Source organism: Bradysia coprophila, assembly GCF_014529535.1.
Source record: "Bradysia coprophila strain Holo2 chromosome X unlocalized genomic scaffold, BU_Bcop_v1 contig_173, whole genome shotgun sequence".
In the NCBI taxonomy this organism is placed as follows: Eukaryota; Metazoa; Arthropoda; class Insecta; order Diptera; family Sciaridae; genus Bradysia; species Bradysia coprophila.
In genome coordinates, this window is record NW_023503302.1 from 2,786,839 (window position 1) to 2,814,090 (window position 27,252).

Here is a 27,252-nt window from a genome sequence, read left to right on the forward strand (position 1 = left end):
CCTAAGAAATTGGGATCATTTGAACGCACCTTCAATCTGTATAAGACAGAAATGGATAGTTTTAAATAAATGATTGATGGAGGACCTAGCAAAATTTACCACCCAATTTAATCAGAAATAATTTTTGAACGGCGCCGAAGAAAATTGCAAACAAGGTCACAACGGAAAAAGGTTCTTTAGAAATTGTGAGATTAATTACAAATTAATTAATTTAACACATGAAAAACTAACGTGATCCATTCAATACAACTAGAAGAAAAAGAAGCTTTCAAAAAAATGAGTATTTAATCTAAAACATAATCGAACAAAATACCTTCTAAATATCGCACTTAAATTTAATTAAAAACATAACAAAGAATAGCGAATAAATAAGCCAACTAAACCAAAAAAAAAAGAAAAATATTGAAGCGTACAACATTTATAACAATTCCTACTTTCACACGGAAACCGAATAAAAAATTAAGGAAAAAATGAACAAAATAATAAATTAAATTTAATATAAAAACTAAAGTAAAATAAAGATAAAAAACATTTGTTATATTTCCAAATATAAATTATAAAAATAAAAGAAAAGAAAAAAACAAAATCGTGTCAACAAGTGACATCAAAAAATGAAAATAAAAAAAAATAAATAAAAAAATTTGAAACCATTTTTTATTTGATAGTGAGTTTGGTAATTACAGTCGGCAACTCTGAAATAAGTGACGCATTTTGTTTCAGCTGAACTCATACAAATTGAAGTGCTTACACTTGCTTCGACGGACAAGCGCGTGGACGTAATAACTCTTCACTTTGTTTGAGTGGATCGGTTGAAAAACAGCTGAAACAAGTCACTTGTTTCGGAGTCGCCGACTGTATCATTTTGCTAACCGATTTTTCGCAATATTTTTCTAAGATTAAAAATGCGCTGTGTTTGAAATTATTTTGGATTATGACTAGATTAGATCTTAACCTGAATCACACAAACACATCTTAAAATGGGAAGGAATGACCCTTTTACTTACAAAATTATTGAACTCTAAGTAATTCCCAGAATAACAAACTTGGGGAGTCATTGGAAGCAAGGGTGGAACGCCGCGAACAATGTACACAATATGTTACTTGAAAAAAGTACAATTGTTAAAAGTTTCCCATGTGCAGAATGAGCACCAGCTGATCTACTAATACATACTCATTGTATGATAAACAATCAAAACACATTCTACACAATGTGTTTACTTCATTCATTTGTGTTATGTGCGCGCATTGATGACGTTAACGTAGAAATGCACTGTACACAATACAAAGTGTTTTTGTTTGAACACCAGCTGATGATATTTAGCTGGTGCTTATTCTGCAAATAGGAAACTTTTAGCAATTGTAGTGACCACCTACCAAATTTTCACAGAGCTTTAGTTTAGAGTGGATTTGCGTCAGCCAGTTTGGATAGCCTTGAAATAATGACCTTCCTGGAATTCTCCATTAAAATAACAGGACATCCGATCCCGATTTTGCCAAGAAAAATGGTGAGTCAGCTGCCCTTCTGTGGCCTCAACAAACGCTGATAATCGCCATATAAACCTGATTGGATAACCTTCTACTGCGAGGGATGTCTTGCATTGTTCATTGAAATATCGAGTTATGCATTTTTGGACTTTCGAAATAATGTATCATATTCGTTGCAAGTGGGTGAATCAGCTACCATGGCGGTGCCATATTACTAACTCTGATGAAATACGAGAAGATGCTTTAATTTCGATTGTAAGTAATTCATTTGCATTAGAAATTTAAAAAAAGCCAGTTACAGTGTTCGACGTGGCCGAAATGCGTGTGGTTTGTAGAGTCCATAATCTTTCATTTTACGTTTTTTTTTGTTCCAAGTCTTCACATTTCTTAATGAATATGAGCGAATAAGAGATATTGTGTCGGAGTGATGCACATTTTAAAGGGAAAGACAAAGGGCACATATTCATTGCAATAGAAAATTTATTGTCGGATAGTTCAAAAGTTGCAGCTATTTCAATCAATTACATGACTACCGGAAAGTGGATGCGAGCGATCGATTATGTTTTCATCGTTGAAGTTATCCCTGTTCAGCGCTGTAATGCTAGCATGGAAGGGTTGTAGCATACTCTCAGCGTCTCCAAGGAACGCCGTCTTCTTGCCTTTTTCGATAAATCCAACGTTAGGTCCTGTTTGTTAAAATAATCCCAAAAGAGAGAATCGCATTAACATGTTGTCAAAGTTGATATTTTAGTGGATTACCAATCCAAGCGATGAATACATCGCGAATAGTTGTTTTTGAAGTCCCTTTTTCCTGAATTCCTCCTTCACGGATCAGTATGTACTGGATTTGGTCATCTAATTTTAACACACACAAAAAATTGTTAGATCATTTGTTTTGACTAGGTTTGATTACGCTACAAAATTAACGATAAAGTTCCAACGAAAATAAGTTTCTCTTCTTTTAAGACCCTTTTTACGGGGATTTTACGTTTTATCCAGATTGATACAATAAAGAGTCTTACCTTCTAAATGAGCAACAACATCTTCCGCACCGCCCTCTCCTCCTGCTGCAAAATGTACAGTACTGGGACCAACATAATTAAGCAAAAGCCTTTATGAGCGAAAAAAGAAAAGTCGGAAATTAAAATATCGTCGGTTCAAACTCGAACATCACCGAACGTACCATCCTGATTCTGAATTAACATTGAAAAGTGCTGCTTGAGCTTCTCTAAGTTCTGACTCATTGTCCAAACGTAAGATCTATAACACAACACAGTGACAATGTGTAAATTGAGTTCATTATTTTTGAATCAATGTTAAAGAATGGATAATGCCAGACGAGTGTACTACTTACCGCGTCAGCGAATCCTAAAGCGACGGCAAAAATTAAAACGATGCTCACTACCTTGCTCATTGTAGTCTGTTATGTTAGTTGTTACTGACAGTTGGCAACTGAATTGACGAGGATTTATAGTCACGAACAAAAACAAAGGTAGGTTTGACCAGTTTTTTTAATAGCCATTAACAGATTCGTGAAACATGTTTAACGTGATGAAGTGGAAAAATACTGCTTTTAAATTCCCTGCTTAACGTACATCTGCCTTTGCCTTTGTTAATATTATTTGGTAGACCAATATATTTATCTATAATATAAAGTTTAGTGTTTGTTGGTTTGTCTCTGTTTATTAGCCCAGACGAAAAGTTCTAAGGACATGAAACTTGGTATACCGACTACAGAGGAAAAGCTAGAACAAATGCGCGAACTTTTTCCACTTTCATGCACTTTCATGCACGGAGACACTTTTTTGAAATGTTTGGGAATTTTTGAAGCGTAAAATAGTATTTTTCGTTACGAGTGATGAAAAGTGCAATTGTTCAGGACTATTCGTAAGCTTACGACGTGTCCTGAAAAATTTTGCTTTCATCACGAGTTATGAACTACGTTTGTTGCGCCTGACGATCATAATGAGACGAAACACATATTTAAAGAAAAATAAATAGAAATGAACCGAAAAAACGCACATTTCATCATTAGAGTGAGTGACGAAAAGCGTCGAATTATGATCGTCAGGCGCAAAATTATTTTTGAATGAAAAATTTACTTTTGACGGCTTAAAAATTATATATTTTGGCATTATAGTAACACCGTCCCGAGCAAAGTCGGGATACTCCACTAGTATGTCAATATAAGAATCAATTCATCAAAAATTTAGCCATTTCTAACATTAGTTGACATTGGCGCGTTTCAGCAGTAAAACAACTTAATAAAAAATATTGTTCAAGGGCCTGGGCGTGTCTGGTGTGCTGGTAGTGTTGTACCTCCTCTACATTCTCATACCACCAGCTAAACATAATCATTCGTGTGTCAGGAAATATAAGTGAAAATCCAAGAGGTCAAATTTTCGATGTTAGGCTATCTCGGTAGGTACACCTCGTGGATCTTTGGAAGCTGCAGCTGTTTTGTAAAATGCCTACTGTGAGGTGTTCGTATTTGGTGGTTTTAACCTATGTAGTTTATTGTCATCAATTTTCTAATCAATATCTCTAGTTTCTGGAGGCGATGCGAGGTATGTTTATTTCAATTATTCGAGTGAGTGTATCCGTTTATTATATTGGGGTGATTTTATGCTGCGTTAATTCGATCTTCACACTTACCATTTTTGAAATTGGACTCGAACTCGCTTCTACATTCAATCATATTAGTAGAAGACCGTATGGCATATACGCTGCATAAAGTTAAATTTAACTCAAGATAAGTTTTTTAACTTTCGTGGGATTAGGTGATAGCTTCATTTAACGTAGCTTTTCATGAAAAATGATATTTTTGAGTGTCAACTATTGACCTCTAACTTAACCTGTCGCATCTGTTATCGATAACGACGACAAAAATAATTATGGTACTTTATACAGTAAAATGCATTGGACACTTGAGACAGATTGTGGTCTCAAGTCCTTATGTTGCTCACTAAAAATACATGTTACAAAAAATTGAAATACAAGATTGGAAATCAACAGATTAAAAAAACTTTGGTAGAAGAAAGTCATATGTTTGCTGTCTGTAACCGGTTAATATAGATTTATCGAAAGGCCAAGCGAAAGGTCCAATTGCCAAAAAGGGTGAGTGGAAGTTGTTGCAAAGACATGGATTCTTTAGACATCATCGCCTACATAATTGTGTCATTTAGCTTGTCCTTTTCGGTATTAGAGTGGCTCGAATTACAAAAAAAAAGTATTGCTGTCGACGGAATCTTCTCGACGAAATGAAAATGTTTTAAACCTTTTCCCACTCTTATTGGAAGGGCGTTTTATGTTGTTTCGATCCATATTAAAATCTGAACAATTCGGATCAATTCACGAGAAGTCTCAGTCTCGTGGGTATTCGAAAACAAGTTTTTCTAAGACAATACCTTGCCACTAAATATGATAATTAAAACGGCTGTCGTCGTTAAATAATCTTATATTACATTCTGGTAATTACAAATAAAAATACAAATTTGTCGCATCTATTTAGACTATGCCGGAGGTTTGACCCATCCTCCGAAATGAGCCTCAATCGATTTAGCTACAGCCAGTATCAAATGATCTTGGCCCGGATTTGTAACCACCTAAAAGAAATGAATTTTGTTTAACACTCTGCCGGTTACTGTGACTTGTCGACTTTAGGCACCCTGGGAAGTAGTAAAGGAGTCGAGGAATACCTCCAAATAAATTTCTAAAAATCTAAAATTTAATTTTTGATTTTTAGAAATTTATTTGGAGGTATTCCTAGACTATTTAAGTAAAGTCCAGGGAGCCTAAAGTTCCAGCGTGCGCATTATTCTGCAATGTGTTAAGTAGAATTTGTTTGGCATACCAACACAATCCTTACCTGTATTCCAATTGGTAAATTGTTTTTATCTAGACGAACCATACAATTTGTGACTGGTAAACCAATGGCATTGAACACCTTTCAGAAACAGTAGCATAAGTCATTAACACTTAAAATGAGTCGAAAACGTTTGGAAAGTACAATACATACCATCATGTAACTGGTGTCGACTAGTTTGTGATAAATTTCATAGTGATAATGTGCTGTGTCCGGAAATGTGGGATAGATAAAAACACCATTTGTACCGAGTAATTCTTGAAATTCCTGTTTCAGTTTTGATGCAATTTTGGTCAATTGATTGTGTCGCGATTCCGGAAATAATTTGACCAACTCTTGTAAATGACCCACAACCACAGACGGAAAAATACTTTCTGATCTGCCCAACAGATAACTACGGACAGACATAAAAACGAAATTTGTTTTTGGTTTCTCCGTTTCGTGTACAGACGCAAAATTACCGAATCGTCTCGACGCCGAGGCGTTTCTTTGGTTCGCCATCGATTCCTTTATTGTAAATTGTTTCGACGTTTTCGATGCGTAACATCATAGACATTGCCAGTTCTAGAGACCATTTCAGCTTGTCTATTTTCACGAGTTTGGCATTGAAGTGTTTGGCCACATCGTCGATAGCTCTTTTAACATCTCCGCTCAACGCTCTGGTGGTTCCCGATGGCCCATCGTTATTCATAAAAAAGAAGTTGATGTCATTGATAGCCACCTCCCTTTCGGGTGTCAATTTGGTTCCATTCGGATCGCTTATGCATCTCAGCAAAAGTGGCAAATCGCAAGCGTATCGAGCCATCGGAGCTATTGTAAAGTAATCACCGAAATTTCTGTCACTACAACCCGGTATGTGTCCTTGGTACGATACAGCGTACGGAGTTGGCTTGTGACCGAAAATACCGGAAAACATGGCTGGAAGTAACAAAGAGTAATTGAAAAAGGAACTGCAGATAGTAATTTACCGCTACCATCGAGTAACACTTACCAGGAAGTCTAGCAGAGCCTGCAATATCCGATGACAATCCTATCAGTGAAGCACCGCTTCCCAATAGTGCTGCTTCGCCACCGGATGATCCGCCCGGCGTTCTGCGATTGTCGTATGGATTATTCGTCTGGCCAGATACTTTGTTGTACGTTTCCCAGCACATGCACAGTTCTGGTGTGTTACTCACAAGCAGTACCATACCGCCGTGCTTTTTAACTTGCTGAACGCATGGAGCATCCTCTTCAGCAACACGCTTCTCTTTAAACACACGCCCGCCCTGATTGCGAAGGCCCATTACAGCGATGCTCTCTTTGATAGTTACTGGTAGTCCCAGCAATGGTGTTTGGTCTTTCATTTGTTCTTTGGTTCGAACTCCATTACTGATGTCTCGATCAATAATCCGTGCTTCTTTTAATGCTTCTTCGAATCGTTCGTCAACGATTGCATTCAGTATCGGATTGACTTCCTTACATCGGTCGATGTATGCCTGTACAATCGCCTCGCTTGTAACCTAAGAAAATAAGCATATAAATTTTACAAAAAAAATTATTCATCCGGCCACTACAATTGAGTTGACTGACCTCTTTGTTTCGTATCATCTCTGCTAACTTTACAGCTGGAATTTCCAGCAATGGATTTGTTATTGCCGGTAATCGTCGTTTGGCTGTTCGGAATACTGATATCCGACTGTACGGTACCACGAACCAACCGAATACAACCATGGCACCTCGTAGAAACCGCCTCATTGCATAGCTCATGATTCTGGAAAAATCGATTTTTCGTTGAAATAAAACGTTGAACTCATTTCGGTGGTATGTAAGAGAGATGGAAACAGCAGAATATTTAAGAAATTCATTATAGTCTCGGTGTGTAATTCTGTGAATTCTTTATTCGAGAATAAATTTAGGTCAACTTCACCAAACATTGAACATAAAATTCGTTATTAAAGTCTGTGCGGTGCATGCATTATGTTTATCTTTAGTTTTAAAAACAGAATGTTCTTTCTTGCAATGCACGCGTAAAAACCAAACACAACAACATTGAAAACAGCTGGTTTTGTTTATGTTTATCTTTGTGTAGTACAAGTATATAAGCTGACTCGTTCCAGTTAATTTCGTTTTGTTTTCACTTCTTCTCTTTTAAGAAAAACTTAATTTGATTTTATTATGAAAATTTAAATTGAAATGATTTTCGTATATGAAACAAGAAGTGATAACACCAAGCAGGAGTTATGCGTTTTTGTTAAAGACTCTTACGAAGTCTAGGGGCTGGTACGTTGTTCTGTTACGTTTATATACAGTTTATATATAGTTATTAACGACGGATAAAATAATCAAAATAGTCCGACAGTTTACACTGAATAAATTCGAGAACTCAATAGTTACCGTGCTCTTGTAAACTATCTGGCATTCTTTCCTGCTAAAAATTTAATTTTTGGAGTTATTTTACTGATATCAATCGTGTACGGAAGGAATAAGATTTTTTATAATTTCAAATGATTTTTCATGTTACGGGAACGAAAATGAAGGATTCTCAAAATATCTCTGCAGTTTTTATAACCCTATAGTCTAAAGTTATGTTTACGATTGTCTCTATATTGAATAGGACTCAGGACCACCAGGTTCCACCCAATATGTTCTTTAGAAAATTTAAAAACAAAAAACTTTCACGAAAATACTTCCCAGAATTTGTTTTTGTCTGAAAAAATTTCTAGAGAACATACTGAGTTGAACTGGGTGCGTCCTGAGGTCTAACATAACATTTCCCAGAAATCGCTATACCCTCTTCCGTATTTCGTTTGACTTTTAACATAACACCTGTCTGAATTAGTTATGCAGTTTCTTAGCAATCAAGAGTTTACTGAAGTGTGTTTCCTCACAACAACGCGAAATGTAATTTAATTTATTTCGCAACTAAGAATAGGTAACGTCAGATTTTTCGTCCATAAATGCCGAACCATAACGCTAACCCTAAATCCTGACCATAAAGGCAAATGTCAAACAATAAAGGCAAATGCAAAAATAATTAAATTTCGACTCGATGGATTCTGGTCAAACAAAATGCCACTGTGTAGTGCATGATCTCAGGATTCCGACAAAGCCATTAGTTTTCCAATCGGACCATGAGAGATAAGACTTTGAAAAAGTTAAAATTTTAGACATTGATCACGACATGATTTTAAAGTCTTATCGCTCGGCATATAGAAGTCCGATTCAAAAACTAATTAGTTTTCCGGAGTCCTGAGATCACGCGCTACACACTGGCATTTTGTTTGATCAGAATCCGTCTAGTCGAAATTTAATTATTTTTGCATTTGCCTTTATTGTTTGACATTTGCCTTTATGGTCAGGATTTAGGGTTAGCGTTATGGTTCGGCATTTATGGACGAAAAATCTGACGTTACCTAATAATATCCGTCCTGCGGTTTTTAGTTAAAGACCTAACATTTCTGTGCTACAAATGATGGAAATGAATTCCACTATGAATTATAGCCTTCGAAATAACTTGGATTTATGCTTCGTTTAAGAGAAATGATATGGCGTAGAAGTATGAGTATAATCATGATAAATTTCTATTTCACAAAAAAAAATACGTCCGCGACAGTCAAAGCTCAAACCAGCCTACTTTTAATCGGAAGCGATTTGTAAAGACTAAGCTTTGTCTTAAAAAATTCTAATATTACTGTGAGTGGATTCAAATTAAAAGTTAAATATTTTGAAAAATGAGTACCATGACGAGTCGCTATAATTATCGACATGCCACAACAAATAATTACGCCGCAAACATTAATCGATTGCAATGTTTACTCCTATGTGAAGAATTTCGATATAAAAAAGTGAAATTCCATCGCAATCACCTTGAAGTTGGGTACAAAAAGAATTGCATATACACTCCACATCCAAGGTGTTAAGGTTAATTATTAAATCTATTGGTAAAAGCAAACAAATTGTTCTCTAGTTTTATTTTCAATGTCAAATCGATATATTCAACGCTGAGTCGTCAATTAGCATCTACTTAGGAACTACGTAATGTTTACCTCAAAATTACAGAACCGTTTATTGAGTTTATTATTATACATCACATCCTAATTTGGTTTTTGTTATAGCATTACAATTAGGATTTGCTTTTAAAAATATGACTGACATGAACTTCGCAACAGACAGTGTGAAATGCTGCGAGTATTTCTAACTTTAATTTGACGCGGGTTCATGATGAGGTTCTTTTTATTCAACAAAATGTACCTACTGATGATACACCATCAATCTGTTGATAATAGGTGGAACAAACGAAGTTGAAGACTGGATGGTTGAACTAGTGACATGCGTCCCGGCTGTGAAAAGTTGAAACGACTAAACTTTGTCTGTAAGGTGGAAGGCATACAGCAAATTTGTAACTTGTCTCATTTGCTCGAAATTGTCACAAATCACATTGTGCTGAATAGTTTAATAGTTTCTTTCGTAAATGTTTGGATCAAATTCTTGATGAAACATTGTTTGTGTACAAACGCAGAATTACACGGGGACTTGCGTCACATTTCATTTTTTAAAGGGTTTTTTGACTTTGCACTTTGAAGAGCACAACATTAATTTGTTAAACTTTGTTCTATTGATACTGAATTCATCGAAGGAAAAGCATGCTGTAGCTATTGATTCAATAGTATTGAATAAGAGTATTGGATGAGCTTGTTGAATTTTCATTGCTTCAGAAAACTTGGCCTTCATAATTTAATCATGACTTCAATCATAAAGCTAAAATTTTGCTAAACCAAAATTTATGATTTGAAATTAATCGGCGCAAGATTAACATACTTTAGCTTAACATTCGATTTTGATATTAAAAAAAAAAACTTTGCAATAAAGAAGATTCTTTATTGAGCCACACAGTGAATGAAAACCTCCAATGCCAGTTCTACTAATAAACATAAACAAAAACCGAATAAAATTGAACATTAAGTTCTTTCGAAAGCAAACATTAAACAATGCTGCAGCTAACAACAGTAACGTTCAAGTTTAAGTTATTCTTTTTGTTGCCACTTACTGTGCAACATTTTCGGTCATCATGAATTGATGTATATGTGAGACTGACTTTCAGAAGTCGGTCCTATTAAAGCATCTTTTCTTAACAAAAATTGTTTTTGCAACATTTCGTAGTTGGAAAACATTGTCACTGGCAGTACAATCAGATAATTAAGTTCCAAACAATTTTTATTTTTTTATTTTTTATCGATGGAGAACCTAATTATAAGACACTTTGTCTCGTATCATATGCCAAAAAATGTTAAAACTTTTTTTATAAATCATTTTGAAAGTCACTAAAAACACGAAAATTCGAATAGAAATACAGTATGTCATCAAAAAATTTTGTATTTCGATTCGAATTTTCTTCTGATGTACTTTTAACAGACTAATCACTTAGTTAATTTACCATACTATATAGTACGTAAGAACTAGAAAACAATAGAGAACGTTAGCTAAATGGCCGCTAACGCTAATTTCCAACGCTAAATCCCCCGCTAACGCTAAAATCAACGGTAATGCCCTGTCAATAAATGGCACCATTGTGAATGCATACACATGGACGACGAAATTTTCGATTTATTTTTCATTTATTATTTTAAAAGGTCATCCGGATCAATATTTGATTACTGCAATCCGTACATCTAATTTGCAGTTTGGTAGCGACACTGTGCTGGAAAAAATCTATTCACTTTCCAATGAGCTGTTCGACGACAAACATCCTCCACTACACAACAAACACGTGGTTAACCTGCAATTGAAACACCTGAAAATAATTTTGTGATTATTACTCCCACAATGTGATCGGATTAACATTTTATCAATGGAATTAGTAGATCTGAATTGTAGGAAGCTACAATTAAGCTGGAAACGTTTTTTATTCTCTTTTTAATGTTACAAATAGTATCCTCCACACGACGAACATGCAGTTGGAAAATGTGATTCGTAAAACGTTTGCAATCAAAAGTGAATAAAACTTTTCCAGCTTAATACCGCTGGTTTCCTACAAGTCAGATCTACTAATTGCATTGATAAAATATTGATCCGATCACATTGTGGAAGTAATAATCACAAAATTAATTTCATGTATTTCAATTGCAGGTTAACCACGTGTTTGTTGTGTAGTTGAGGATGTTTGTCATCGAACAGCACATTGTAAAGTTTATAGATTTTTTCCAGCACAGTGTCGCTGCCTTCCTGCAAATTAGATCTACGGATTGCAGTAATAAAATATTGATCCGGATGACCTTTTAAAATAATAAATGAAAAATAAATCGAAAATTTCGTCGTCCATGTGTATGCATTCACAATGGTGCCATTTATTGACAGGGCATTACCGTTGATTTTAGCGTTAGCGGGGGATTTAGCGTTGGAAATTAGCGTTAGCGGCCGTTTAGCTAACGTTCTCTAATATCCAAAGATAAAATCGCAAATTTTTGTCACAGATGAAATAGCAGTCAATCAGTATAACTTGCGAAGGTGTGAAATCGTGTGTAAAAATGGTACCATCAAATACCAAAGCAGTCCTTTTTGTTAAGAAATATTGTCTACTCACAAAAAAAAACAATTACTTGTGGCAAACAACTTGTCTCCCAGACAATTTCTACCTTTTTATAGAAAATAAAATTATTTGTGGCAGGTAACTCATCTCATTTGAGAAAATATTTGCTTGAACATTGAACAATCGCGAATTTTCTTGATTGTTTCGAATTTTCCTTATTATCTTGGGGGAGGGGGTCAAAAATAGGCCGTACACCGCGTACGTCGTTTATGTATGGCCCCTTAATTAGGAAAACCGAATTTCTGTATTTACCAATAGAATTTTTCCTTTTAAATTTATTAAAAAACATTTTACCGTTATTAACTCAATTTCGACCAATATCAGGAAGTTATAACGGTAATTCTATTGATTATATTGGTAAATCCATATAAAACAACGCTCGAATATTACCATCCTTTCATTAATATCACGTTTTGCCAGGTATCGCATTTTTTAAATGAGAAAAAGGATTACCTAAAGACAAATTACCTGCCACTGTTATTCTTCTGAATTATTTTTTGTCAGTGTAGTTAATGTCCTTTCTAGCACTAATTCCAAATTTTCTGTTACTTTCGTTTCTTTTAAAGTGTACTCAAAATTATAGAGAATATTGGCGAGGTCTTGTGAAATGGTTGAAAATTTGAGCGTTGCAGGGAGTTCAAGAAAAAGTTATCAAAGAAAAATATGCGGCTCTTAGATGTCATGATGATGTATGATGCTTGTACTTCTTCATTAAATATTCCATGTTCTGACGTCAATATAGATAACACATCACTCTAAGGTAAGTGCATTAATATAAAAAAAAAAACTTTATGAAGTGGTGGTATTGAGCGTTTTTGTGTATATACGGATATATTAATTAGGAAATTTAATATGTAATTACGATCAAAACCTGTCAGTGAAATTAATAACTAGTTGCTGAACTTACGTTCAATCTAATAGATAAGATATTTTACACACACACGACATGATGTTGCAATTGACCGAACCGCATTTATGATATAATTAAAATAAAATGTTGGCGACCCAACATTTGATCTTTACGAAAAAAATATTCAAAAAAAAATTCAACAAAAGGCATGTAAAGCAAGTAAAGTGGGTGGATTGATAGGTATAGGCAAATTTTGGATTGAATATACTTACTCGTCGATGAATCTGAATAAATAATAAATGGTTGAACGAACGATTGAATTCGACAGAAACTCCATAATTTTCGATAAAATTTATAGTTAAAGGACCAGTAAACACACCGTGCAATGAAAACAAACTTTCAAACTCTGTTAATTGATCTATTTCATAACATTTCACCACAATATGCGCCTCAAGGTACAAGAAACTATCGAAATGTGGTATATGTTTAACAGTCTACCAATGCGATTTTTCGTGATTATTGTTTAGAAAACCTGTTTTTAGCAAGAGAAGTCAAGTGAAGAATATTTTTCACGTCTTATTTGTTGTAACAAAAACACATTACTAGTTGGTACACCGAAAATTGACGGAAAAAAAGTAGTTGCGCTGTAATTCCTCCAAAAACAACACAAATCTATCGTTCAGCACTTCTTCTTCCTCTGCATGAGTACTTATATTTTATAAAATAGCATTGATATATCTCTCAAATCACTGTACGTATCCGAATAAATTAGATAGTCTTTTTTCTGCTGTATTATTATACTCGGTTAATGCACTGACTGTCGCGCACAATTCTCTCACCAACTTTTTAACATTAAACTACTTTGTGATTAAACTTTTTATCTAATTCGATTAAAGTCAAAAGTTTGAGTTCAATTACATGGTAAACGTTATTACTAGATTTCCGTTCCCTTGCATAATGATGGTTGAATAACGTAATTTAGAAAATGATTGGAAACATTTAAAGTCTTTTCACGTATACAGCGTGCAAATTATCGTCTATAATATACCACAAATGCTAACCAGTCTACGGTCAGCAAGAGACTAAACATTTTTGTTTTTTTGAATATCGTAAATGCTTTTCGGTTTCAATGACGGGTAACTAACACATTCAACACATGGCACTCATGTTTTCGCTATAACCGTTGCGTTTTGGAGATAGTTGCACATCTTGTTGTTGATATTAAAAAAAAGTGACCGACGTGAGCTGATCGCAATAATTAGATCTGTTGTTGCCTGTTAGACGTTAGAGTTAGAGATTTATTAGAATGTCCTTGAGAGATGATATATAATTCTTAATTACGGTGTCCAGTATGTTAATGAGTCGCTAAATTAGCTATATTTTTGTTTTCAAAAATGTTATACTCCAATTTCGGTTAGAAATAACAATGTAACAGTGAACAACGTGTTTAGAATGTCTGATAATTGACGTCATTAGGTTTTTTTTTAAATAGCGTATACAAGTCTGAAATGGTGGATGTAATAAGTGTTTCTTAACAACAAGGATGACCATTTTGCAGGCTACTCTTTTACTCTGGTCTTTCACTGAAACCAATACTTCGAAAGTTCCATTAGTTTTTGAAACTCGACGACGGGCATATTTGGTACTGTGGCATATGTGTTTGTCACGAGGATATTTATTTGATACTAAGTATTTTCTGACTTGACCTGATCTTAATCTTTCACAGATGGCAAGCATATCACGAATATAATTTTTGATTTTGTCACTTCATTAATTTGCTCCAAGCTATTAAAAGAAATTGTTACAAAATCTTTTACTTCATTTGTTTGAAGACCATGTTAGCACTAGCTAGACGCTTATCTATATCGTTGCTGGCGATAGCAGATGATATTGACGCCCATTAAAAATATCGACTAAAAGACTAATAGGTTTTTCAATATAAAAGTGACACCCTTGAATGAAAATAGTATTTGACATGGATTTTACAAGTGTGAGAATTGCAGCCCAAAGCCGATTGCAGGGGCTGCAACAACACAAGGCAAAAAATAAAGTTTCAAGCAATTACATAAAGTATGTTACATGCTGGACAAGTGGAAAGTCACGTTTTCGTATTTTAATTGACTTCGGCTTCGTCTCGTCACAGAATTCACACGAAAACTGGACTTTTGAAACTTTTCAATTAAGCTTCCGAGAAATGAGCTTTAACACTTATGTCAATGAAATAATGACTCATTTCCCAGTGGTGCAGAGAATGATAATAGTTTACGTTTTGAGGTGTTTATTTTAACGAGTATAGCAGTACGATGTACGAACCGAAGGCAACCACACTTGGCAAAATATAATAACGACAACATTGCCAAGTTTATTTTCTGCTAAAGCTCGTTTTACCGCCTAATGCCGAGTTTCCGGGGATGCCTCGAATATCTAACATGCCGCCTGATCGCCTTCGACTCGTTAAACCTTACATTTGACAAAACAAGAATTTTGCAATGGAAAATTGTATATTAGAGGACCTGCGTCACGCCCGCTTACTACCGTGCAGGCATGATATACCATTTCGACACCTTCACCACAGATGCGTCTAATAGGTGCAACGAAAAGAATATTTTAAGACGTTCCCCTAATCGTTTTTGAAAATTTTCCATAACAATTCCCTCTGTTTTAAAATGAATTTGTTTCGACGGCAGTTTAAGCCGTAAAGCAACATGGAACTCTACGTTGCAATAAAGGTGTAATAGTGAAATAAGAAAAAATGTCTACAACTAAATAATTGGTTACGATAATTGTTTAGACCTACCTGACCCGAGTATATCTCTATAATTATTATAATTATTATATACGAACGATCAATAGTATAAATTCATTTTAAGCAATTCACTTCAGCAAACACCATTAAATTAAACCAACATAACTTTATCCCTTACACACGTAATAAATTCATTCATAATATTTGCTCAGAGATTTTTTCACAATTTAAATATTTGATTTACCTATATTGTGCGGTGAAACAATTGATGGAATTTTATTTAAGATCTATAAAGCATCTACTGCTGTTACAAAATCGGAAACAAGTCTGATTAAATATGTTATGTGACGAACAACAACGCAAAGATTGAATGATTTGAATGGACTGAGTCGATCGATCGCGCGAAATAAACAAAAGAAAAAAAAATAAGGCGGAACGGTCAAACAATATTCGAGGTCAATTTCAGACGATGATAGACAAATTTAAACCTAGATTTAAACGAGTTTATTTTATTTATAGCATTTAACCGTGTTCAAGCCACTGCAAGAAGGTTTCCATAATTGTATTGCTGTTGTTGTGTTTACCAAATGGTTCGCAGTAGAATTTTCATCAATTAGAACGAAACGGTTCTAATGAAAGTTTTTTGTTTCAGCTAATTGAGAACCATCGCTCATAAAAGATATCTTACAGTTCTTTGACAATTTAGGGTACATGACGACAAAGCTTGATCATTTTTGTCTTATTAATGAATTTAATTGAGAGTACCAAAAACGAGCGCATTTTTTTAACGGCGACTTACAAACATCACTCTGTCCTTTTGTAACATTACATTATGTGACACTTTGATGGCTTTCTATAAAATTATTGCAATACAGTGTTATAGTCGAGTTGAAACAGATTTTTTTCCCTTAGCCAATGACAGTGCATAATGGAAAATTCCAATCCCTTTTATGGTCGAAAAAGGTCATTTCGCACCCTCATTTTATCTTTTTATTTTTTCGAACAATTACTACCAACACTGTCCTTACTGCATATCATTTAGGTCACATTTTTACTGTTCTGTGAATACTCTCTGTCTTAAACATCTGATGATAGCTGAAAATTGATGCAAAAATTGGTGTGCATTCGAACAATATTAACGAAAGTTAGAAGATATCATCGTGTCAAACATTATACTTGACTGTCTAAGACATTTTTCTTAGTTTAAATTCAGTTAAGTTAATAGGTAATGTGACTAAATTTTGGTACTAGTTTCTTATTCTTGCACTACATAACTAATGACATTGGAGTTAGTTAGTTTTAAACAAGCATAGCCACAGGTTCATTACTCCAAATAAAATAAAAATGGAAAAAATTAATTGTCATAGTTTTACACGTTTGAAACAGGTATGTTTGCCGGTAATGGCCATATAATGTATATTGAGAAAATGAAGTTATTTGTGCAAGCGCGTGATAATTGCTTTCGTCATTTACTAAGATAACATTTCCCTTTTGATTATCCAAATTGGCAATTTTCATGTAAAAATTACGCAACCTATGGGTGAACGTATCAAAACATCAGTGTCAGTCTTTGTCACACGCAATAAACTAAAGCAAGGATAAGGGGCAATATTATCCGTAGATTATTACTTCTCGTCTGTTCATTCACAATGGAAATATAAAATATAAATCGAGATGGTAAGCACTTTGATTCACTGGATAATCAGGTCAATCAAAAAGGAGTTCGTAGAACCTCGATCCCCTCGATTACCAATTCGTAATTGAACAAAAGACCTTTCACACTCAATTAGGATATTATTTGGGTATCGCCCAAAACCACTTACAGTGGAGGTGTGACGCAAGTCCTGTTATCCACTTACAAAAGAACTGATATCGGTGTAGGTGACGCTTACAGGTTCGACACGCAAAAAGGTATGCGTCACAAATGGCAGCTGATGAGGAAAGTACGCGAAAGTTTTATCAACAAAAATTTACCAGAAAAATTTTAGGAAGAAAATTATAATAAAAAAGTTTGCGTCAAAAAGTGGCAGATGATTCGGCTTTCTTCCGTTTGAATTCCATTTTTAGGAATATATTTCACAATTTTTAAAATTTTCCTTCCTCAACATCTGCCACTTGTGACGCAAACTTTTTTATTATAATTTTCTTCCTAAAATTTTTCTGGTAAATTTTTGTTGATAAAACTTTCGCGTACTTTCCTCATCAGCTGCCATTTGTGACGCATACCTTTTTGCGTGTCGAACCTGTAAGCGTCACCTACACCGATATCAGTTCTTTTGTAAGTGGATAACAGGACTTGCGTCACACCTCCACTGTAAGTGGTTTTGGACGATATCAGCTCTTTTGTAAGTTGTGCTTTTTTTAGAATTTGGTCGCAGATAATAGACAATCATATTGTGCAGTTTGAACGAAAATATTCTTCTTACATAATTGTATAACTTTCTCTTTGATCTCTTTGATAAAAATAGAAAATTTGACGAAAATCGAAAATTTGACGCACTTAAAACGCTCATAGCTCCCAAATAGTCGACGTTTTATGAAAACCATGAAACACGTATCGACTAGAATCTAAAACTCTATAACTTTGTCTTTTACACGAGGTTTCTATCTGCAGTATTTTCCGAGTTATGGCTGACATAGCTCGCACTTAAAACGCTCATACCTCCCAAATAGACGACTTTTTAGGAAAACCATGAAACACGTATCGACTAGAATCTAAAACTCTATAACTTTGTCTTTTACACGAGGTTTCTATCTGCAGTATTTTCCGAGTTGTGGCTGACATAGCTGGCACTTAAAACGCTCATAGCTCCCAAATAGACGACTTTTTAGGAAAACCATGAAACACGTATCGACTAGAATCTAAAACTCTATAACTTTGTCTTTTACACGAGGTTTCTATCTGCCATATTTTCCGAGTTATAGGCCCCATAGCTCAATAGGTTAACACGCTCATAGCTCCGAAATTATAAGCTTTTATAAAAATTCCTTCAAATTAGTTTCTTAGAATTACGTCCTTAACATACCCTGAAAATTTCAGCCAAATTCACCGGTAAATTCAAAAGTTTCGTTGTAACAAAGTAACAAAGTAACAAAGGTTGGTAAAATTCATCAATTTCAAAATGTATGAAAATTAATTTCTTCATACAAATTTCTGCAAATTTCCAAGTTTTGAAATGTAATATCTCGGCCAAATCTTAACCCTATGAGGCGTGTGATAGCTCGTTGAACTCGTATGGACGCCCAGATTACGAATAAAATACTTTGGGGGTAGTAGGAGCAAAGGGGGAAAAGTCAAAAAGTTCCTCAGTCCTGCGGAAAATTTTTTGTAAAATTTTTCAGTGTGAACGGACTTGCGTCACGGCCCTTCACCAACGTAGGGCCATGATTGAATCTATTAATCCAAATAATTTTGAAAAAGAAATCTCTTACTTCATTTGCTTCAGCATGCATGTTGTGGATATATAAGACGATCGTAGCTAAGTCTAGTTTGTTACTTTTGTCGTCGATGTCGATAACAGTTGATATAGCTTTACGTAAATAATTTTTTCAGTAATTACATGTTTAACTTGAAATCCAAAAGTTGGCAGTTCATCATTATTTTCTGTTGTCAAAATTTCTCATAAGAATCCGATTTCGTTAAATAACAAGGGTTCATAGCGTGAATAATATAGTTGAATAATATTCAGATTCCAAAACATTAGCAAACACATCTTCAAAAGCACTTACCTTTAATCCTCCACTTTCTTCCGATCTACAAAACAGCCGTTTAACGTAATGGGTTTCTTTGTGTAAAAGTCAGGAAAGTTGTAGGATTTCACTTCTTAACTTTTGATTTCGTCTGTTAATTATTATTCACCGGTTGGATTGCGTTGTCCGTAAAACATTAAGTGAAATGAAAAATTTATGCCGAATTCACAGAGCACTTCTTAGTTTAGTTACTAATGTACTGAATATACATGTTTATTAATTCAGCTTTGGAAACATAAATATTCACGAAAAGCGATCGATTGAACAATTTCGAAAACTTGAAAATGTGAATCTTTCAACTAGCACAAAAACTTCTATACTCATTTCTACCCATTTATCAACAAGTCTACGATAGGAGTTTTCCAAATACATTTTTAAATTAAAAATAAAATTTTAAATGAAGCCTAAATGTATGCAATTCCAACAATAGAAACTTAGTTTCGAACCATTCATCGACGATGGTGTGCCTTAAAAAATTTATGCAAACACTTTTGTGAACACGAAACTTGGCATCATATTCTTCAAAAGTTAATTTTAACTATCTAACATAACTGTAGGCTACAGGTTAATGTTTGTAATTGTGTTGAACGTTGTGTCTCTCTTGTTTACTTTTTGCTTATATGCAGTAAACTTAGTATTGGTCTCGCATCTAATTCCAATTATTGACAAAGTCTTCTAATTTCTAATGTTTTTATTTTATTACACCAACCGCTTATTTTAAGATACCTGGCTACATTACATTGCATAGTATTATAATATTTTGACTCAAGAACAAAGAACACAAAAATACCGACAAGGCTGTGAAAAACGAGGCTACTCACGAACGATCAGACACATTCCACTCACGAATCAAATCAAAGGCAATAAAAGTGAATGGACGAAATTGAACAAGATTCTTTTAAGCGTCGACAGCAGTCTCTGGATGAATACACTGTTCATATCAGCCAGTATCATCATCCGAGAGAAAAGGGAACCCCAATTGGGACAAGAATGAACTAGTAAGCTTCACAGATCTGACAACTTAGCGGAACTTGTTCCTCTTTACATCATCAGCGTAAAACTGTGAGAAAAAGTTGAAAATCCTAAGCATCGTATTAACGGGTTTCTTGCTGTCCATAGTCGGTCCGATGGAACGGAATAAAGAAAAACTCATTATTCCTAAGCGGATGTACAGGGATCTTCAACCTTCTTCGAGGGTTTACGACCACAACGCAGGGGCATCAAGACGACGGTGCAACAGATCAAAAATGAACACCGCGGACAGACTGATCCTCCTACGTCAAAGAGGTTCAATCCCCATCGAGACACATCGATCTAAGTAAGGAGGCAGACGATAATCAGCATCTCTCCGCAGAAACCTTCTTAACGCATAAATCAGAAACTTCTTTTGGATTGACTCAATCATGTTCACATACGTCAGTAAATGAGGGTCCCAAACAACAGAGGCATATTCTAAGTGAGAACGCACATGAGCAAAATACACACTCTTCAGAGCTCGAACATCAGTGAACTGCCTGCAGATTGAAGTCAATGTGACCATTAAACGTCAATTTCTCATCCAGCCAAACCCCGAGATCAAGCACCTATTTAACTCGAGACAAAATTATCCCATTCACAGAATATTGAAAGCGCATCGGATCACGGACCCTTGAAAAAGACATCCCTTTACACTTGCCTGCGTTCAGGTCCAAGCGATTCAGTTTACACCAACGAGAGAGAGCATCAATATCAGATTGAAGACGGATAGCATCGGAAAGCGATTTAACTGTGGACAGCCAACCCAAGAGCGCAGACTCAACACCGATACTCCTAAGCTTGTTCAACAGAACCTTATGCGACAATCTGTCAAAGGCCTTCTGAAAGTCGGTGTAAATAACATCAAGCTGACCACCCGATTCAATGATCTCTATGGCTAGACTGGTGAACTCAAGAAGATTAACCATAAAGCCATGCTGGGCAGGAGAGACAGAGGACACTAAGCGGTCGGTAATTAGATCGCACACGATCGACTCAAAGAGCTTCCCAAACGTGGAAATATGATTTTGCTATCATACAATAAAAAGGAAGAATCAGGAACGTAGGGATTACAATATATTTGAACCGATTGTTTTGGGAACCCTGACCGTAGCAAAAATATATTAATATTTCAATAACATCGCGTAAAGAAGATCGTAATTAACATAGTGTCCCTACTAAGGCGTAGCCGAGTTAAAAGGTAAGCTGCTTATTGTTAGTTACTTTCCCATGTTTTCTTGTAATTTTTTTATCATTTCTTCATTCAGACAACGTCACCTCAAATCACTTATGAAAGAGCTCATTCATATCTGACTAAAATCTGGTTGCTTATTGAATTTTTGTGTAAATTTTTATTTCTTCCAAAAACTGTTATCATGAACCGATTTGATAAGAATATTTTTTCCCAATTCTCACCCATCTGCTGACAGTTCTTTGAGAAAACCCGTTGAAGATGAAGAATATATTAATTTCTTTCTTGTCGCTTTACTGCTTCGTGTTAAGTGTCCAGTCAGAAGCTGTATGTCCTACTGGTACTTAAACCTTGTAATTACCTCTTTCAACGAATAACTCACATAGAAATTGAACAGACAAAAAGGCTGTGATATGTTATTGGGGCAGTTGGTCCATATACCGACCAGGGTTAGGCAACTTTAAAATCGAACATATCGACTTAGAGTACTGTACACATTTCGTATACACTTTCGCCGGTATCAATTTGAATGGCGTCATCGACTCACTGGATTACCACAACGACATTAATTTGGGTAACATGGTGTCTATCAACGCACTGCAAACGAACCACCAGAACAGAATTTAAGTTATGGGTCTGCTAGACGTAGTAGTCAGATATTCTCATTTATATTAAGTTTTTAATTTTGGTATAATGCCTCAAAATAAGGAGTCAAAAATGACCGTTAACAAAATCTGTTCTGGTGCTTCGTTTGCAGTGCATTGTGTCTAAACATGGTTAAGTTGAGGGGTGTGATTGTATGTAATAAATCTTTCAAGGTGGATATAAAAAGGTTATTGCGTTGAAGGAAGAGTATCCTTGTGCTAAGGTTCTACTCGCTATTGGAGGATGGAACGAAGGATCTGAAAAGTATTCGTATGTATGTGTTCGCACACTCTAGGTCGCAGTCCATTTTAAAACAATTTTCACGAAAATTTAGATGGCAGAAGATGAGGAGCGCCGTAAGGAATTTGTTGAAAGTGTGATTCGCTTTATAATCCACTTTAACTTTGATGGCTTTGATATTAACTGGGAGTATCCAACCGAACGGTATTTTTTCATACGGTATACGATTGTACGCACACGTTTATATGGAGTAATTTTTAGGGGTGGCATTGTAGATGATAGAGAAAACTACAGTCTGCTTTTGGAAATGTTGCACAAGGAATTGTCGAAACGTGGTCGCATTTTAACTGCAGCGGTGCCCGCAAATTTATACACAATCAATAAGGCATACGAACTCGAAGTCATGTGCAAGTTAGTTAACTTTATTGTAAATTATGAAGGGAGTCTGAGTCTAGGCACTCGTCTAGAGTAACGACCTATCAAGAGTTGCTTCTCATCAAGAATTACGAACTTTTCAATAGAAGCAACTCTGTTAGAATTTGTCTTGTGAGAGTCCATAGAGAGGGCACGAATTTCGATAAAAAGAGATCGTGCTCGCGAAGGTATCGATACCCATTTTATCACTAGTGGAAAACTATACATCAGTTGCGAAAATCTTGTTTTAAAACTGCCGCTAATTTCAGTAATTTGGATTTACTTAACATTATGGGATATGATATGCAACAGCGTGACAAGACCAGCGTTCATGCCCCATTAAAACGTGAAAACAGCGATCCATCGAAAAAGGAGACTCTGGTAAATTTTACATTCTGATTTATGCGTCACCTTTCCCCATATGCCAACTAAAAACGTTGTAGGAAACCGTTGTACAACATCTGCTCAAGAGCGGTTGCCCGAAAGAAAAATTAGTTTTAGGTATACCAGCATTCGGACGGAGCTATACGTTGTATTCACAGTATTCAACTGGATTAAATGCATTGGTTAAAGGAGTTGGTAGGGCAGGAAATTTTAGTCAATCCGAAGGTTTTCTAGGATACAACGAAGTTAGTTTGCACAGACAACAGACATGGGATCTCATTTTCAATTGATCAAAAATTTACTACTCAGATTTGTGAAGAGGTGAGGTCAGACAATGGCTGGAAGATTACTTACCTTCGGAACAGTGCTGCCAAGTATGCATCGAAGGGTGATCAGTGGATCAGTTTTGATGACGTTGACACAGTTCAACAAAAGGTGAATAATTTAGATCGTTGCGAGATCAGTTAATTAATGTGGCGGGTGATTATTTAAAGCGGGAGATCAGTTAATTCAAGTAGATCGCTTGGTCACTTAGAATCACATTTCGAATTCATTTTAAAGGTCCGCTTCGTGAAAGAGAAAAACTTGGCTGGTGTTATGCTTTGGTCAATTGATACGGATGATTTTCATGGCGACTGCTTCGGTGAATCTTACCCGTTATTAAGTGCAATCAACCGAGAACTATATTAACGTTACTCCAGATTAATCGAATGAAAAATCATTATTTCAACCATAAAATTGAGAAATTTAATGCAATAAAAAATATTTATAATCCAGCATCGATGCGAAACAGTACGGGGATGTCATGTATTCGGGTGGTGTTACACGATGGTTTTACTTTGAATATTTCGTAGACCAAATGCTCTTTGAATTCTGTCCATTTTTTCGTTCTATTAAAATCCTCGAACAACTGCTGTCTCGATGGTATGGACGAATTGAGGTACATCTTCAGTCTTGAGTAGATGAAAGTAAGTGATTCCATGTTCCAAGAAGCTAAAAAAAACTTACCTCTGCCAGATGTTTCCCAAATTCTGAGTTTTTTGAAACAGGAGGTAGCGAGGAATTTCTAAGCATTGAACCACATTTCTAGCAACTATGGCTCTGTCAATCATTTCTTCGCCTAATCCAAATACAGAACCAGGACTGAATGTTCCTGTACACGGAAGATAGGTTTCGTTTTTAATTTTATTTAATATTCGGGACGTCATAAGGAAAGAACATGATAGCAGTGTGACAAAGAAACAAAATCCAGCCAGCCAACCGGATGGTCGCAAGAGAATATACAAATTAGAGTCTGTCAGTGATAGTGGTTTATACATGCTCGTCGTATTCTGGTTCGAGTATACTCTTCAATGAGCGCAAATTATCGTCTAAATAGTTGAAAAAAATGTTACAGGGCGTGTGGTGGCTTACCTACGTGAACAAATTTTACTTCGCTTTGCTGAAACGAAAATTTCACTTTTACATAAAAAAGGCCCACAGTTTTCGTAAGCACAATCAAATACTACCATCTCTTCCGTCACATTCGGTATATGCAACTGATCATTTGTTCCCGACATACTTTCGTTCGAATCATTCCGACACGTTGTTTTTCGGTCGGCTTTCGCTGTGTCCCTGTTGAGATGAAGAGATGTAGTTAAATTAATATTGTTGGTGTCAATGAAAGCTTCGAAAATATCTCACAACCATTTCTTTTCCGTTTTCCCTGCTGGTATTGTCGAGAACTTTCTCTTTTTATCGGCTTCACAATGTAATTTTTCCAGTAACAACCGGGCCGGTGAATCCAGATCTTCAACATCAGCCAAATAGTACTTCCTCGTTTGGTGTACATTCGTATACTGTATCGAACAATGTAAGCAATTAGAATGGAAATTCATTTAATCGAACGGTTTATAGCCACACCATCAACTTTAAAGTTTGTAAAATTGTGCAATTTCCACTTAACACGAAATACACACTATTCAAACGACCCCTATCCATTGCATATATCACATCATTCGGATTGTACTGTTTCAGTTGTCCAAGGCTACAACATTGGTCGATCTGGAAAACCGAAACCGTATGTTATCAGTGAAGGAATATCATCATAATCCAGAGTGAATGGACTCACTTGCTCCTCTGTGTAATCCTGAAAATATTCGAATCTTGCCAACGCTTTCCTGAGTTGTTTCCATTGTTGATTCAGTGTGAACGAAAAATTAATGATTATTAACCTATCTGTCTTCTGTTCGACGGATTGTTACTTCCTCAACTAAACCGATTCATTTAATGGTAATGGAAAAAATGTTGATTTCGTTTTGTCGGAGCATTTCCATTTCGAATATTGAAATCCAAGTTTTAAAGTGCATGCAATCATGATTTTCATATTCTCCGTTTTATTGGATGTATAAATCAGGCGCTGTGTGTGTATATATAGACGTATAACGTACTCATTGAAGTTAATATAGTTGTACGACGGTTATGGGAATGGGAATTCGTTTGTTATAAATGGTTTTCGATGTCTATTATAGAATAAAGCATTGATAACAATAAATTTTGTATTGGAAAATGGATTTCATTGCGCTATGGAATTTTTTTTCGTACAGAAATTTCGTGGTATAACAATTGACGAAAAGGGCAAGGGACTGAGGCAAAGAATCGAAATTCGAGTTGGAGAAATATTGAATTAGATCGACAGTAGTGTCAGTTTTTTTAGTTAGTTCGTAGTTTTGACGACTAGAAAATGTACGTCTCGAAACGATTGAACGATAATCATAATAAAAAAAGCAAATAACCTCAGGCCGTCAGCCGGGATCCTTTGCAGTGAGATGCATAGAACTAGTTCACTATAAAAAAAAATGAAATTCGCCCATTCTAGAGAAAAAAGTGTCTAGAGATAGAACTGAGTGATTGAACCCTTGGACTGTTCAGTCAACTAATCTTAATCCCTAATAGAAACTCGTACTAAATGACAATGTCGATGTATCATTCCTAGGTACGATTTGCACCATAGCCGGATAACGTGAAATATTTCCGAATCCTTTTTGCAGAACAAACAGAATAAATTAAAGTCACGCAAATTTCGATATTTTACGTGGAAAGGATTGAAGTTTTTTTCTTGTACGCAAATAATTTTCATTTCTTCGTACATTTTATGTTTCGCATAATATTTTTTTCGTGTCGTTTTCAGTTGTTGAAACAATTGATGGATACAATATTGACGATAAGATAAGAAAAGTAGAACAAAACCAGTACGGGTACAATGTTGTTCTGTTGTTCATTTATTCTATTTTAAGAAATCGATTAAATTCAATGTTGAGACGTTTTTGACGTCGATCCAATTAGGAATTTCTCACCATTTATCGTTGTAAAGTGGCAAATTTTGTGGACAGTTTAGATATGAAAATTAGTTTCGAATGTGATGTAGGTACCGTTACAACAGTACAGGTGACCTAGATAAACACTTATATATGATTGAAAAATATTGCAGAGCTTCCAATTTTGTTTTGTTTTAACTAAAATAAGATCTGTGGATGTAATCGATAGGGGAACAGTTTATTGATTTTCACAACAAGTGACGAAAAGTAGGACCCGTTGCCCTTATTGCGAAAAACGTTGTATACAAGTAGAAACAGATTTTATTGCATGTAAAAATATCTGAAGCAAATTCATACTGAAATTTCACTTCCTCTAACTGTAAGAAAAATATTGGAAAATTTAAAAAAAGGGAGGAAGGATTCCTAAAAGTAGTTTCTGGATAAAACCAATGCTTAGAAAAAGAATCTGGGTCTTTAAATATATGCGAGTGCGGGAAATTTGTACATTTCGTTGACTATCGAAAGAAAATCGTCTGAGAATTTTCAATGATTTTCTGAAGATTTTCTATGATTTGTGGAGGATTTTTTATAGTTTTTGTCGAGGGGTAACTCACTTCTAGATTAAATGGATTAAATGGATTAAATGGATTAAATGGTATTAAATGGATTAAATGGATTAAATGGATTTAATGGATTAAATGGAATAAAAATTGGATTAAATGGATTAAATAGGAAAAAAGTTCATTTTACCAAATACTGTAAAAGTCTTAAAAATTGTTGATTTTGATCGAACCACGTACTAC

At 35.2% G+C, this 27,252-nt stretch overlaps 4 protein-coding genes across 7 annotated transcripts; 1 reads left to right on the top strand and 3 right to left on the bottom strand.

The window, feature by feature from the left end:
* Window positions 1-1,941: 1,941 nt before the first annotated feature.
* Window positions 1,942-2,976, bottom strand: LOC119068161. Its single transcript, XM_037171638.1, has 5 exons — window positions 2,840-2,976; window positions 2,669-2,745; window positions 2,508-2,596; window positions 2,245-2,340; window positions 1,942-2,171 (listed from the first exon to the last, which is right to left on the bottom strand). Exons 1-5 carry the CDS (start codon window positions 2,897-2,899, stop codon window positions 1,999-2,001), a joined length of 495 nt encoding a protein of 164 aa, XP_037027533.1. The 5' UTR covers window positions 2,900-2,976; the 3' UTR covers window positions 1,942-1,998.
* Window positions 2,977-4,924: 1,948 nt separating this feature from the next.
* Window positions 4,925-15,921, bottom strand: LOC119068163 (fatty-acid amide hydrolase 2-A). 4 transcript variants are annotated; one of them, XM_037171645.1, is made up of 7 exons: window positions 15,759-15,921; window positions 6,923-7,103; window positions 6,342-6,852; window positions 5,812-6,268; window positions 5,504-5,744; window positions 5,354-5,431; window positions 4,925-5,090 (listed from the first exon to the last, which is right to left on the bottom strand). In XM_037171645.1, exons 2-7 carry the CDS (start codon window positions 7,097-7,099, stop codon window positions 4,998-5,000), a joined length of 1,557 nt encoding a protein of 518 aa, XP_037027540.1. In that variant the 5' UTR covers window positions 7,100-7,103; window positions 15,759-15,921; the 3' UTR covers window positions 4,925-4,997. The 4 variants fall into 4 exon arrangements, with proteins under 4 accessions (XP_037027540.1, XP_037027536.1, XP_037027538.1 ...); XM_037171641.1 differs by lacking the exon at window positions 15,759-15,921 and adding an exon at window positions 13,041-13,852; XM_037171643.1 differs by lacking the exon at window positions 15,759-15,921 and adding an exon at window positions 13,301-13,848 and having other exon boundaries at window positions 4,927-5,090.
* Window positions 15,922-21,685: 5,764 nt separating this feature from the next.
* Window positions 21,686-23,932, top strand: LOC119068164 (probable chitinase 2). Its single transcript, XM_037171646.1, has 9 exons — window positions 21,686-21,810; window positions 21,868-22,044; window positions 22,289-22,389; window positions 22,450-22,559; window positions 22,617-22,766; window positions 23,039-23,150; window positions 23,213-23,398; window positions 23,463-23,588; window positions 23,715-23,932. Exons 1-9 carry the CDS (start codon window positions 21,732-21,734, stop codon window positions 23,841-23,843), a joined length of 1,170 nt encoding a protein of 389 aa, XP_037027541.1. The 5' UTR covers window positions 21,686-21,731; the 3' UTR covers window positions 23,844-23,932.
* On the bottom strand, window positions 23,827-25,542 carry LOC119068165. The gene is made up of 7 exons (XM_037171647.1): window positions 25,264-25,542; window positions 25,056-25,196; window positions 24,837-24,991; window positions 24,662-24,767; window positions 24,567-24,594; window positions 24,162-24,306; window positions 23,827-24,106 (listed from the first exon to the last, which is right to left on the bottom strand). Exons 2-7 carry the CDS (start codon window positions 25,131-25,133, stop codon window positions 23,920-23,922), a joined length of 699 nt encoding a protein of 232 aa, XP_037027542.1. The 5' UTR covers window positions 25,134-25,196; window positions 25,264-25,542; the 3' UTR covers window positions 23,827-23,919.
* Between the last annotated feature and the right edge of the window lie 1,710 nt (window positions 25,543-27,252).